At 37.8% G+C, this 16,029-nt stretch overlaps 1 protein-coding gene across 6 annotated transcripts in view; it reads left to right on the forward strand.

Annotated features, from left to right (window-relative positions):
- The window catches only part of mia2 (MIA SH3 domain ER export factor 2), a 58,504-nt gene that overhangs the window by 8,546 nt on the left and 33,929 nt on the right, over positions 1–16,029 (forward strand). Inside the window, exons 1-3 of one of the 6 annotated variants that reach the window (XM_008125856.3) lie at positions 49–3,659; positions 4,169–4,387; positions 4,490–4,584. In XM_008125856.3, the coding sequence (XP_008124063.3) occupies positions 392–3,659; positions 4,169–4,387; positions 4,490–4,584 (3,582 nt within the window). In that variant the 5' untranslated portion in view covers positions 49–391. Of the gene's footprint in view, positions 1–48; positions 3,660–4,168; positions 4,388–4,489; positions 4,585–5,058; positions 5,198–10,073; positions 10,247–16,029 lie in introns of those variants that run through there. The other 5 variants (XM_008125850.3, XM_008125859.3, XM_008125864.3 and 2 more) reach the window with 5 other exon arrangements.

Raw genomic sequence — 16,029 nt, forward strand, 5'->3', positions numbered from 1 at the left:
AGGTCATGAGTCTGTAGGTATTCAGAGCTCACAAGAATCAGCTGCAGATCAGCTTCAAGGTTTAGATCCAATATATATACAAAATGCAGGAGAAAAAAACCATGATGAACCTTTCCTATCTATTAGTTATTTTACAAAAGCACTAAATGTTCAGGGTCTCCTATCTAAAGAAAACATTAACATACCAGGTGTAGAAAAGGAGCTAAAGTCTAGCAAAGAAAGCACCCAGTCTAAAAACAGTGCTGAAAATTTACATATAGATAAAGAAAGTGAAATATTGTTAAATCAGAATATTATTGAAAAGATATCAGAAAATAGACATGTTGATACTTCCCAGGAAAGCATTGTATCTTTTTCAGAAGCAGAAAATAAGGAAGAATATTGGGGGGAAATGCAGGATAGTGAATTGGGGAAATCTAAGACACCACATCGTCTGTCAGTAAAATCCAAATTAAAAAACAGACTCTCCAATGGCCAGTGTATACAAATACACTGGAACCATACTGCAGAGCGTTTGGAAATGCAGAATAATATTGATGCAAAGGATAAACATCTGGGTCATATTTTGGAAGTGGAACAAGCTTTCCCTGTAGAGCTAGAAAATGTAAATTCTTCACCAGGTATTAGTTCCTCTGAAAGATCTACCTTAATGAAAGAAGAACCCAATAGAGAGGAAGCAGTTCAGCAGAAGAATGAATATATAAAGAATTACCGTTTGGAAGAAACAGAGATGTATCTTGACAGGGAATCAAAGGGAGAAATGGGAATGGACAATGAAGTAGAAATTAGTTTAGTTACATGTGAAAACAAATTTTTCAGGGAAGCAAAAGAACATTCAGACAATTTTTCACAATCTGGGAACATTCCAGGTGAAGATGACATACTTGATGTAGGAGATAAAAATAATGTACTTCTACATGGCAGGAATGAGCCCGTCTTATCAGAAAAATCAAAAGTAATGGGGACTGAAATAAGAGAAACCATTAAGAAGGCAGACAGTAAAAGCATAGATTTGAATGAACATGCCTCCACTGACCAAACCAATAAAAAAACACAGAAGGAAGAAGCTTCTGAAAATATGGGTCAGTCCTCATTTTCTTCCCACTCTTCTCAGGATATAGACTTGTCAGATATTACTCATTCTGAAGAAAAGCACAGACAGTTTGAACAGCCTCAGCCCCTTTTCTCTCTCAGCCACTACAGACTTCTCCTTAACTTTCAGAGCTTTACAGATGAAAATATGAATAGTTTGCAAGGAGTCCAAGATGACAAGAGCACCAAGGATGAGGACAGCCAAAGTAAAAGTATTGCGGAGATATGGAGAAAAAAAGAAACAGAAGAGAACAAACAACTATATGAGAATATGGAACAGGAAACAAGTATGAACATTTATTTTTCTAACAAAGGTATTTTGTTAACTTCATCAGCAGAGCAAGACAATGGAGACACTGAATCCATAATAAAAGGTGCTCAATCATTAACAGACACTTCTGCTTCAACTGAAACATATTTGTCAGGATACACAATAGATTCATTGTTTAGGAACCAAAAACTCAAGGAAAGGAGAACTGAGGATAAAGAATGTACTAACATAAAAGGAAAGAATCAATCTTTGTCAAGTGAAGAGAAAGATTTAGTTACAGATTATTCTGAAAAAAGGGAACTTTCGGTGGTTAAAAGTATAGAAAGTATGTCACCTGATGCCATCAAAGATGATTTCCCCCGGTGCAGAAATGATTACGATGATATGAATGAAAGTGTCCTTGCTAAGGAAAGTCTAGATCAATTTTCTCAAGGAGACAACAACAAAAATGATATTTCAGAACATCTGACAGAAAGTGATGAAGGCAAACAGAATGGTGACGAAGACGCAGAAAACAAGTCAAACAAGCCACCAAGTAAAGAGGATTCAAATATGTTAAATCAGCAAGGTCTATCAATAGAGGCTACATTGCAAGGAGAGTTTGAAAATGAAAATGAGATTGAAGGGCTTGCTGGACACACATTAAGTTATGATTTTATGAATGTGAAACAGAATCCACAGGATCTACAAATGCAGACAGATGAAAAAAGCAGTGAAGAGAAATATAGTCCAACAACAGATAATGATCAGCACAGTGATTCTTCCTTAACAGCAAAGGTTGTTTATGGCCATGAACCACAGGAACAAGAGACATCTTATCAGAGCTCTGGCACTTGGTCTAAGGAAATGACTTTAGACCTGATATATCAGAAGGAAGATGAAAATGAGCCCAAAAGTGAAGAGGTAGCTGCATCTTCCTATCTTGCACTATTAGATAGGGATAGTAGCAGTTTCATGGGCTTAGAGCCTGATGAAAAGTGTATAAATCAAGTAGCATATGGCACACAAATACATTTAAAAGCAGAGAAGCTTAAGATACCCAATCAACACAAACAAATAGATAATATTCCAAATAATGGAGGTAATAAACCTGACCTTGAGGAAAAAATAATAGATATAATGCCAAAACTATCTAAAGTAACATCTGAGAAAAAAACTGTAGATATTTTACCAATAATTGACAATGAAAAATTATTTCAGAAACACAGTGTAGCTGAAAATATTGCTAGTGAAAATCCATCCCTGAATTTAGAAATGAAAAGTGAGACACTGGAGACAGATAATAATGTAGAACCTAGCAAGCTTTCCCCATATGATATTCCCCATCATCTTGAGGCTGTGGGCTTTGCAAAGGATCACATCCCGCCACTTACTAAAAATAGCTTCAATATTCACCACTTAGCTACAGATCCTGATGATGAAACATTTGAACAAGATAGAATTACTCCTCTTCCTAAACATCTCAAATGGGGAGAAGAACCAGGTTATGTGAAAGATAGCCAAGGAAAAGACCAAAAAGTTATAGAAAATTATGGGGAAACAGAACACAGTGGCAGAATTGAAAACACAGGAAGACAAGGTGTTGTGAGTAATATTTTTGGTAAAACATCATGGTTTTTTGGAGAACTATTTCAAAACAAGCCTCAAGAAAATGTTATAGAAAACGAAAGTAATGGCAATCTTATTGCAACACAAGCCAAGGTAGAGAGGCAGGAGGCTGATGTAGTGGGAAGTGACTTTGAAGAAGGCAAAAGTGAAGTTCAGGGTACAAAAGCTAGCCATTATTCACATGCTTTGAAAAGTATAGAACAGGAGTCTCAGGGAAAAATGCACAGTCTCATCATGGAAAAGTCTGTTACTAAAGACGAAAGACACTACAATCAAAAATACGACATTCAGGAAACAGAGTTTGTTTCCCAGGAAACAGTTCAAAATGATACATGGATAACTGATACAAAATTGGACCTAAAAGAAGATCGTTTCTTCACTGGATTCCAGGAAACATACATAAAGCTAGTTGCAGAGTCTAAAAGGATACTTCAAGCAAACGTGTGTGAAAGACATGAACTGCAGCTACTGGCACAAGAGTTTGAAAAGCTTTACTACGAAATCACTAATTCTTCTTGTGAAGATGTTTACAGCAATAAGAAGCAAATTACCATCTCATTAAAAGATGAGCATAAATTAAAAATCATGCATGAGAGATGTTTGAAAACAAAAATGAATTTACGTCTGGAGCTACAGAGCCTCGTGCTGGACATCAGAAACAACTGTGCAATTGAAAGGGCAACATCAGGTACTAAGCCACTATTTTGACAAAGAAAGACAAATGTTTGTTTGTTTGTTTATAAAGCAAACATCACAGAAAAGAGATAGGAATTTTATCCCAAAGTAAAATGTGAGAAGAAACTGATGTCTTTGCCTATTCTATGTTTATGTCAACGGGATAATGCCGCACCAGAATAATCTTGATGTTTTCTAAGTGTTATAGGCAACATAATTTAGGACCTTTTAAAAATAATTTTTGATTAGTAGATGCTAGATTCCAGAAAAATACAACATACCCAAAACAAATGCACAGTTTCAGAATAAACAAGTACAGATGTTGAGCTGTCAACTAGTCCAAGTTTTTAGTTGCTTATGTATCTGGATCCTTAATCAGTTACAATTGACTAAATGTGTGTTGTAGATTAAAGTAGGCTATTTAAAAAAGCCTACTGGAAAAAATATGTTAAAATGTTGACTGTACAGAACAGTTGATGAGACAACTAAAATTTGAATGTAACACTATCTGATTATTTATAGGTATAATCAATAAGGAACAATTGCCTGGCAATGCTCCTAAAGAAAGTGATTCTCATAATGAACCTAACAACAGCCAAGATTCAGAAGCAAACAATATACCTCTAGTAGACACTGAAGAGAAAATGCTTACTTCCATAAAAAATTATCAAGATCACCCAGATGTTGAAGAAAAATTACCAGGAGACCTTAGAATGACTCACAATTCTTTTATTAGGAATGGTAAGCAGTATGTCTAATTTAAAGTAAGTATTAATGTATCTATAGTACAAAGGATAAATTGTAATACCTGTTCTCTCTTTTCTTCCATTTTATATTAATCAGAAAGAGAATGGCTGTTTCAGATAATCCTGCATTTGAATGATTTCTGTGCCCTTATAACATCTGGGTTATCAGTGATAATGACTGCTAGTAAAAAGGTGAGTTCATTAACATTCAATGGATATATGCAAGCTAAACTGCTTTGTTTTGTTATTCAAGTATTTGCAGTCATCTCCCATAACAACTTCCCTGGAATATTTTGTGTTTGGAAATTAGCGTGATCCCAAGTTTAATATTTTTTTAAAAATTTTGCCAGCACTTCCATGTGAGCAGAGGTATTATCTTTCCAGTCCAAATTATGTCTATAAGCCATTTTACTTACAAATCCAATACAAGGAGGTTTTAAGTTGAGTCATGCAGTCCATATGTTATTAAAGTGTTACCTAATCCATGGTTTAGCAACATTTTTAAAGTACTGTAGTTGCTGCAAGCAATTAATCCGTACATTTCACAAGGAAGAAGTTTGGAATACGCAATGGTAAAGGAAGTTGTTTGTCATAAACCTCCCTTTTGCACCCCTTCTCCCTTACATACATAAATGTCAAGGCAGGATCATGTTCTCACTTGGAAACATGCACTAGAGAAACTCTTACTACCTGCGCCAGTTGCTCGCTAAGAAATTAGTATTAAACCAACACGTTTTATAGATGTTTTACAAGTAATATTTATATGATTATGATTTCTGATCTACAAATGGAGGCAGAAGAAGAGGTAAGCTTTTCCAGAACTAGTTAAACTTTAACTGTAGAGGATGGGATCTTGTATCCACAGAGTGCCAGCTGCCACATAGACACTGTACTAAGTGCTATGTGTTGTTTATATGTGCTTTCAAGGTGCCCGTTGAGCCTATTTTAATCGTGTTTGCTGCTCTTGATTTTTAATTTGCTCCCTTACATTTTGTAATGCTTTCCTTGTCTTTGTTTGGCGTTTTGAATAGTATCTCTTGTGAAGGTTGGCCAGTAAGCTGACTTAAGTTTTGAAAGAAGGGTGAATTGTATGTACATTGAGATACAATCTAATGACCTATAAATAACCAGCTGAATATAATGTTGAATAAGATGGTCATTATAGTCTGATCCAGTATAAAAAAGACAAGAGTGTTTTGTGGCATCTTTAAGATGGATCAAGTATCTATACAAAAGATCCATATTTTAATGTAAGAATTTGTACTCTTGTTTCAGAGGAACAAAATGACAAAGGCATCTCTTGAGTATTCCTTGCCTGAGAAAACTCTATACAATTAATAGGGTCACCATGTTGATATGAGGTTTTAAGGCAAGTCCATAGACATACACAAGACAACAAAAACTGCATTATTTAAATGGACTCCTGGCAACAAGCGAATGATTTTGCCCCACTGAACACAAAAGGAACTTGGCCTTTCTCTGCAGTAATTAACATTGAAAGGGAGATCTGTGCCAGAGATCAGGTACTTACAGGTCACATTTTTGGACTTTGACATCCCTTTCTCTAATTACTCAATATGCAAAAAGTGGCAGTGGTTCCTGTGTAGTAAGAAGCATACATTATGCACTGAGTGAAATATAGGTTTACTTTGTGCTGTAGGGCTGAATATGGAATCTGGAAACATACAATTTGTAATAAATTAGATATTAGAGAGCTGTGCCAAAACTAACAAAATGAATTTAAAGAGGGAGAAATGTACAGTACCACACTTTGGCGATAAAAATTAAATGTACAGATATAGGATGGGTGACATCTGACTTGAAAATAGTACATGTGAAAAGGATCTAGAAGTCTTAAGAGACCACAAGCTGAACATGACTCAAAAGTGTGATGTAGCAACTAAAAAGCGAATGCGATTCTAGGCTGCATCAATAGGAGCATAGTGTTGTGACTGAGGGGAGTCATACTCCCCCTCTATGGGGTTTTGGTCATACCTCATCTGGAGTGCTGTATCCAGTTCTGGGCACCTCAGTTCAAGAAGGATATTGACAAGCTGAAACATGTTAAGAGAAGGGTGACCAAAATGATCAAAGGTTTGGAAGCCAAGCCCTATGAGGAATGGCTGAGGGAGCTAGGCATGATTAGCTTGGAGAAAAGAAGGCTGAGGGAGGACATGATAGCCATGTTGAAATATCTGAAAGGATGCCACATTGAGGAGGGGGCAAGCTTGTTTTCTGCTGCTCTGGAGACTAGGACATAGAGTACTGGATTCAAATTGCAGGAAAAGAGATTCTACCTAAACATTAGGAAGAACTTCCTGATGGAACAGGGTCATGCAGACTCCTTTTCTGGAGGTTTTTAAGCAGGTGCTGGGTGGCTATTTGTTGTGTGTGTGTGTGTGTGTGTGTGTGTGTGTGTGTGTGTGTGTGTTCTCTGACTGGGTTTACCTGCATGGCAGGGGGTGGATGGCCCTTATGGTCTCTTCCAACTCTATGATGATGTTTCTATGAAATGTTGAGGAAACCACAAGCTGAAATAAGCTGCTAGCTTTTAGACCTGCCTTCTTGTTCTGAGGAACAAGGATTGTTGATAGCAATCCTGTCCTACTTCCTACTTCCTTTTCTCCAAAACCATCAACAAAAACACAATTTGGGAGCTATTCCTGTATACCAGAGATGCTTTTCCTTAGCACCATAGAACAGCCCATCTAATGCCTCCTCAGAGGCAATAGAATCAGTTTTCATCATATACCAAGGCAAGAGTATCAACTTGGTTAATGTACAGCCTCATGCCTTATAGCTCCTCTATGCATCATAACAGAGCACAGAATCAATTTGTTGCCTGCTTTATGAGATATGGTACTCCTGAGATGAATGTGACACAAAACTATAGTCTGAATGTCCTGAGAATGGAGCAGCTGGTGAACTATAAAGTAATAACATCAGATCACAAGATCTACCCAGTGGGATGAATGACTTGGAGAAAGGACTTGTTGCACAGGTTCATATGCTATTAGAAACCAGTTTTTTATAGTTATTATAATAGGCCGTTTCATTTGTATTTAAATAGGACATAATAAACATTTTCCTCTGAGCCATAGGACCTGTTCTACCTTGTAAAAATAAAACATTTACATTTGAAACACAGAATAGAGTTATTGAGAGAAAGGCAGGCTATTCAATCAATAAATAGAGTAGAAGGGAGAATATTTGTTGCAACTGCAACTTCCCCTTTCTGAAGAAGGTACAGCATATGGCTGGCTAAAATACTAAATGTTCTACTAGGATTATTTACAGCATCTGTCAGTCAGGTGCTTGCTTTGCAGCTGCCTTAGAACAAGTTATATCTTCTATCTTGTGTGTGTATAAAATACACACACATATAGGGTATTATGTTTACTTATACACCGCTTTTTTTCTCCACAAAGGAGACTCAAAGCAGTATCACAAAAATAGATAATAATTATTATTTTACTTCTTACCCGCCTTACCAGTAGTAGCTATGGTGATTATTTGAAGGCTAAGTAAATTACATTTACTTATTTGGAGCATGTTGTTTCTTCTATCCTATGTCTCTATGTATATATAAAATTATATATTTGTGAGTGTATATGTGTATGGGTATATCACATGCAACATGCAACATTATGTGTGTGTGTGTGTGTGTGTGTGTGTGTGTGTGTGTGTATATATATATATATATATATATATATATATATATATATATATATATATATACACAGAGCTCCCCCAAAATGTACACACCTGTTAACATCTTTTATTTATTTATTTTGTGTCAAAAGCATTGCATAAATAAGTATAAAACTGATAAAATAGAGGGAGTACAAGTGGTTAAATAATTTTAGACCAAAAACAGACAACAGTAATCATATTGTCTGTAGCTTTAAACAGTTCTTCCTCTGTGCATGAGGCAGGACATTGCGGACAAGCATACAGATATGGAGTTATTTGTTCTGCTCCACAGTCGCACAAGGTGGAGGATTCTTCTAGGTAGTGCCATTTTGCCAGGTTGTCTTTTGATCTGCCCACTCCACTTCAGAGTCTGCTCACGGACTTCCAAGTTGCCCATTCTTGGTTTGCTTCTGGAGGCAAACTCTCATGGGAGGGGGGGGGGCATCCAACTGGAATTTCCTGGTTTAGCTGTCCAGGGGGATACTCTTGTTGTTGCTGGGGGAACATTAAGAGGAGTGGTGGTTCTCATGAAGCTTTTCCTTGATTTGAATCTATTGGGAGGAGGCTGATAGCTGTGCAGTGGGTGACTTTCACAGTGTTCAACCTTATTTCTCTTGCAGTTAGCAACTTCCTGTCACACATTGGGGGGGGGGGGGAGGCAATGTCAGCTAGCTTATAGTGTCTATCAACAGGTGCAGGTTTGAGTAGGTATTATTGGGAGTAAATACATTTATATTGAAGAATACATGTTATAATAAATTAATCAGAGTTACACATTCCACCTTAAATTGTGTCCCTGTGCAGCCATGCAGTTACAATAGAAACTTTCAAGTAAGGTTTGCAATATTGCAACGCATCATTACTATTTAAATCTTTAAAAGACTATATAAAATAGGCCAGGGCGGAATGCAAATAAATATATCCCAGAATTAATAAGCTTTTAAAAGTGCATACATTTTTGGGGGGGACTTTGTGTTTGTGTATGTATATATGTGTGTATGTGTCATATATATATATATATATATATATATATATATATATGGTCTCACTTATCCAACACTCACTTATCCAATGTTCTGGATTATCCAACACATTTTTGTAGTTAATGTTTTCAATATATCACGATATTTTGGTGCTAAATTCGTAAATACAGTAATTACTATATAGCATTAATATGTAATGAACTACTTTTTCTGACAAATTTGTTGTATAACATGATGTTTTGGTGCTTAATTTGTAAAATCATAACCTATTTTGATGTTTAATAGGCTTTTTCTTAATCTCTCCTTATTATCCAACATATTCACTTATCCAACATTCTGCTGACCCATTTATGTTGGATAAGTGAGACTCTAATGTATATATGTATTATATACTCTACTGTGTGTGTGTATATATATATATATATATATATATATATATATATATATATATATATATGACCGAGTCACTTGTTATATTTTAAAAGTTTTAATATTATACATGGTAGCGTAAAAAGAGCTATTGCAGTACAGTGAGATAATGGAAGGTGTGTCTACACTGTAGAATTAATGCAGTTCGACACCATTTTCACTGCCATGGCTCAAATCTATGGAATCCTGGGAGCAGTTGTTTGGTGAGGCACCAGGACTCTTTGGCAGAGCAGGATAAAAACTTGTAAAACTCCCAGGATTCCACAGCATTGAGCCATGGTAGCTGAAGTGGGGTCGAACTGCGTTAGGTTTACAGTGTAGATCAGGCCTGGGCAAACTTGGGCCTTCCCTACCGGCTGTTAGGAATTGTGGGAGTTGAAGTCCAAAACACCTGGAGGGAAGGCCCAAGTTTTCCCAGGTCTGGTGTCGATGCATCCTGAAGCCACATGCTATCCTTCCTTCGTTTCGCTTGGTTCTTCTACTGTAATATTTGGTTCCTTCCTCTCCCCCTCCCGGAGGCCTCCAGTGGTGCCTCCCGCCTCCTGCGCGTGCGCAGAACAGGAAGCGGCGAGGTGGGCGGTGCTGCCGGCTTGTTGCCGAGTTGCAGTGGCTGCAGTAAGATGGCGGCTCCTAGCGGCGCAGCTGTGACCGTGGGCAGAACAGGAAGCGACGCCGCCAGAAATTTCGGCCTTGATTGGAGGGAAAGCGCCCGGCGCTACTACGGGCTAGTCATGGAAGGGGCTCGGAGCGTGAGTGGAGAGGGAAGTGGGGGGAAACGGGCCTTTGCCGTCTGGAACCTCTTATCTGAAGCATCATCTAAACATGTCGCGCAAGTGACTGGAGACCGAGTTGCGTTCTGCGCATGCGTGATGGCACACTTACTGCTTTCCCTCGTATTGAAAACATCTTGGCCCAAGAGCAGTGCCTCCCCACTTTTTGCTCCTCCAGGTTTTTGGACTTCAGGTCCCAGAATTCCTGACCATTGGCCAAGCTGGCAGGGGCTACTGGGAGTTGAAGTTCCAAACACCTGTCGATACAAGACAGCGTGATGCCACTTGAACTGCCATGGCCCAAGGTTGTGGCATCCTAAGAGTTGTGGTTTTACAGCTGGCATGGGCAAACTTGGGCCCTCCAGGTTTTTGGGAGTCCAACTCCCACAATCCCTAACAGCCGGTAGTTGAAGTCCAAAAAACCTGGAGGGCCCACGTTTGCCCATGCCTGTTTTGCGAGCATTCACTGCCAGAGTGGATGGATGGCCATCAGTCGGGGGTGCTTTGAATGCGATTTCCTGCTTCTTGGCAGGGGATTGGACTGGATGGCCCATGAGGTCTCTTCCAACTCTACTATTCTATGATTCTATGAGTGGTGACTGGAAAGTCATTTGTCCATCAGGGGGGCATTGATTGTGCTTTTCCTGCATAGCACAATGAGGTTGGACTGCATGGCCTTTGTGATCTCTTCCAACTCTATGATTTGATGTGTTTTGGTCCCTCACCTAACTGTGTCTCTCAGGATTCCATAGCATTCACCCATGGCAGTTGAAGTGGAGTCAGGCTGCATTAATTCTACAGTGTAGAATGATGCACCCCAAGGTTTTAGTTTTGTGGCATGAGGAAATGGCTTGTATTTTCAGTGGCTTGAGCCACTACTACTGTAAGAGTGGAGCATAGGGCAGGCATCCTCAAACTGTGGTCCTCCAGCTGCTTGGGCCTCCAACTCCCTGAAGCCCTATTTAACATGTTCAGTGGTCAGGAATTCAGGGCGTTGGAGGCCCAATGCTGGAGGGCTGCAGTTTGAGGATGCTTGGGATAGGGACTCTGTACAAGAGTAAGAGGGAAATAAATGCCTGGTTTGAGTTTTCTTCCACTTAAGGTTTTGTTTTTTGTTGTTTGCTTGTGTCAGTAAGGATTCAGAATTCATTGTTTGCTTATTTATCAGTTTATGGTTTGGCTGTGTAGATAAGTTTTTAAAACTGGGACCATGCTGATCAAACTTATCTGATAATTGGCTCAAATACCATACACTGTTTGCTTGATATTAATTAATCGACTTTTTAATTGAAGCGTGCTACTGATTCATAGTTGATTCCCAATTAAGAAACTTGTGTTCTCTCTTACTAGTCCTTTGCATGAGGTAAGAATTGTAGAGTATTTGACCACAGGGTATTGCTATTAGACACAATATTAGACTGTGCATGTCTGCATTCACGCATGCTATATATATCACAGACTGATTCATGAAACTACTGTATTATTTTGCACTGTAAATTCATCACAGCTTGCACCCCTGCTTGTACTTACTTTTATTGATTATTATGCATTCTAAATGTACCGCTTACTCATGTGAATGTTTCTTAAAAGCCTTGATGGCAGCCAGGTTTGTGTATTGGGCTACAAATTCTGGAAACCAGAGGTTGAATTCATGCTCAACCATAGAAACTCATTGGGTGACCTTGGAAAAATGACACTGTCCAAGCTCAAAGGAAAGGCAAGGCAAAACCCCCTCTGAATATACTTTGATAAAAAGAAAAACAGCCCATGGTAGGATTGACAAAATAGAAAGTGACTTAGACCCATTCCACACAGCTGAATAAAATCCCACATTATCTGCTTTGAACTGGAATATATGTCAATGTGGCCTTTTTACTCTGAGATATAGGGCCTTGCTGAATGGCCCTTAGAGGTGCACAGCAGCCTCAGCTCAGTTTGTCTTGACTATTTACTCCCTCCCCATTTTCCAGAACATGATGATTTCACAGTGCTTTATGGGAAGTTACAAGACTGAGTGCAATACTAAAATAATCTAAGGGGAAAATGCATTCATTAAAAAATAGTTCAGGGGTGGGCAGACTTCAGGTTCTCAAATCTAGTAATTTGTTCCTTACTACAAGTCTGTATAAAAAAAAGAATTATAAAATATTCTAAGACCAGGACAACTTTTCTATATAAAACAGAATGGAGCCCATATTTTTGGCACATGAAAATTATCTTTTGCTTACCTTAAATTTCAGCAAAAAAAAAAAATGGAAGAGTTTATTTGTTGTTGGTATTATGTGGCAATTATATGAGTTTTTTTGTCTTATCTGTTGCCAAATATTAAAAAGATCTGTCCAATGTATACTTGTTTACTTTCTGCTTCCCTTTTTATTATCTTTGAATCTTCTCAGAGTGGTAATGTGATAAGAGTAAAGGTTGTAATTTGGAGCACTGTTTCTTAAGCTATCTCATGTGAGAGATGAACCTTGTTTTCCCCTGTGTGCCAGGGACTGGTACTCTACTTGTGCACATTGGCTACAATGATTTTATTTCTTTCCTGAAAGCACTCCAGGGACCAAGCAGCACTGATCCCTAGCCGTTCAGCAATACTGTAGACCAGGGGTCCCCAAACTAAGGCCCGGGGGCCGGATGCGGCCCTCCAAGGTCATTTACCTGGCCCCCGCCCTCAGTTTTATAATATATTTTATATCATTTTAATAATATAATATATTGTATATACATATAATATTTATAATAATATTATAATGTTATACAATATAATACTAATAATAATACCATATAATAATATTAATTATATGTTATATATTACATATAATATTACAGTATAGTGGTATAGTTCAATATAGTAATATATAATGCTAATATTGTGCTATGCTAATAATATAATATATTGTATGTACATACAGCTGCTCTGAGTCCCCTTCGGGGTGAGAAGGGAGGGATATAAATGTAATAAATAAATGTAGTAAATGAATAAATAAATAATTTTAGACTTAGGCTCACCCAAAGTCTGAAATGACTTGAAGGCACACAACAACAATCCTAATTAACTTGACTATCTCATTGGCCAGAAGCAGGCCCACACTTCTGATAGGTTTATGTTGGTTACAATTGTTTTCATGTTTAAATATTGTATTGTTCTTTCATTGTTGTTCTTTTCCACTACAAATAAGACATGTGCAGTGTGCATAGGAATTTGTTCGTTTTTTTTTCCAAATTATAATTTGGCCCCTCCACAGTCTGAAGGATTGTGGATCGGCCCTCTGCTTTAAAAGTTTGAGGACCCCTGCTGTAGACTGTAGGATCAGTAGTCTTTTAAAAATATGATAAATTACAGCTGGAATTAGCTAAATTTTCAAAAAAAAAATTACAGGACAAATTGGAACAAAGGTTGTTCAAGAACACCATGTATTTATGTTATGGCTGCTGTGGTAGACAGACATATGTGTATGCCTTCAAGTTGCCTTTTGACCTATGGCAACTCAATAAATTATAGGGTTTTTTAGGCAAGAAATACTCAAAAATGGTTTTGCCAGTTCCTTCCTCTGAAATACAGCCTGCAACATCTGGTATTTGTTGCTGGTCTCCCATCCCAAGTACTAAGCAGGGCTGAACCTGCCTAGCTTTCAAGATCAGACAGGATTTGGTGCCTTTAGAGTACGTAGGGCCAGGCATATATCATGGAATGTATATGACTGCAGTGTCTGTTAATAGTGTGGTGTTTGCTATTTTTATTTTTTGCCCTTCATTGGCTTCAGTTTGAATTGTTTTAATTTTATGGGTAATTTAATTGCATTTTAGTTATTACATTTAAGAATATGTTTCTATGTAGATCTTTGTGGGTTTTAGCTGTGTTTTTTTCCATTTATGTGAGCCATCTTATGTGCCAATGTTAGGGAACACGCAAGATATAGTAAGCATCATTAAGACCATCCAAGGTGCAATATGGACATATATAATGGAATCTATATTATGTTGGTGGAGGCATTATTAATACTATGGTAATATATATCCTGCCCGCTCCTGATACTGGGACATAAAGAGGTCAGATATTAATTGAGATAGGCCCATGGTTACCACAGAAGCCATGAAATCCTGTCCCCGATGAAGGTACTTAGCCTGTATGTTAAAATTCCCCAACACCATATTTTTGGTAGAGTTTAACACTACCTTTGAGACTACAGTAGAGTTTCACTTATCCAACATAAACTGACTGGCAGAATGTTGGATAAGCAAAAATGTTGGATAATAAGGAGGGATTAAGGAAAAGCCTATTAAATGTCAAATTACGTTATGATTTTACAAATTAAGCACCAAAAACATCATGTTTTACAACAAATCAACAGAAAAAGCAGTTCAATACACAGTAATGTTATGTAGTAATTACTGTATTTATGAATTTAGCACCAAAACATTGCAATATGTTGAAAAAATTGACTAAAAAAATTGGCTACAAACAAATTGACTACAAATAAAGATAGAATTGCATAAAATGAACTTATAGTAGCAACATTGTTGGAAATTAAATCCATAAAAAGTTCAATCCTTGCTGCTTAGAGAAACAGCTGTGGATCAGGACGGGAGGCAAACTGCGTTGGATAATCCAGAATGTAGGAAGGTATAATTCTTGAAAAAGCCTGGATCCGAGCCTTACAGAGAGAGCATTATAGACTGTAACCAGTATTTGAATTGTGTCTGGAATTGTACCATTAGTTGCAGTGTACTTGTTGCAACAAGAGAGTTGCATGTCCCCTGTTACATGCCTCATTGGCTGAACCTCTTTGGTCCAGTTTAAGTTTCTATACATTTTGCAAAGGCAGAACCGTGTAAAGTGCATTACAGTAATCCAAATTCAATAGGTTTCTATATTAGCACCACCTGTAATTGTGTAGAAACATTTCTAGCTGCTTGAGAAACTTGGGCTCAGGGCTCCATCCAGAAATTCTTCCAAACTGTGAACCTGCGTCTTCATGGGGAATGTAACCCCACCTTGCACAGATTGAATCTCCCTTTTTACTGATAAGGAGTATGTTAGTTGTGTCTGGATTAGGCTTCATTTTGTTCACCCTCATCCAGTCCATTACTGATACCCGTTAAGTTTGGAGTTAGGAGGAAAGGAGACACAGAGCTGAGTCATCAGCATACTGCTACATCTGTCCCCAAATATGTTATATTGGGGTGACGGACAAAACAGAATCACGAAGAACTCCACAGGACAAATATGAATTCCTCAAAACTACTTGGACTTTTTCTATCCAGAAAAGAGTGGGACCACTGTAAAAGATTACTTCAAGTCCTATCCTAGTGAGACAGTCTAGAAGTATATCTTAGATAATGGTGCTGAAATCCACCAAGAGGTCCTGGAGAACCAACAGGGGATACATTGGTTCTATCTAGGTCCCAGAAAAGGTAATTCAATCAGGCAACCAAAGACCCGAGTTTTACATTAACAGTGAAGGTCTGACTGGCTAAACTGCCATATGGTCACTGAATAGTGTTCATGAATTGTCAAACAATGAAGGGACAAACAGAAATATGGAAAGATGTTAGATTAAAATCCAGATTTGGTTGGGTTATAAATGTGCCAGCTTTATGAGCTGTAGGCTTAGAAAAGTTCCTAAATAGCAGGAAACCTAAGATACAGCAATCCCCCTTATGGTAGCTGAAGGATAGATTCCTTTATGGACTGAGAAACAAGAACAAAAAGGACACGTTTTGAAGAATCTTCACTAGGCTTAATGTCCAGAGACTCTTGT

Source organism: Anolis carolinensis, chromosome 1 (genome assembly GCF_035594765.1).
Source record: "Anolis carolinensis isolate JA03-04 chromosome 1, rAnoCar3.1.pri, whole genome shotgun sequence".
Lineage (NCBI taxonomy): Eukaryota > Metazoa > Chordata > Lepidosauria > Squamata > Dactyloidae > Anolis > Anolis carolinensis.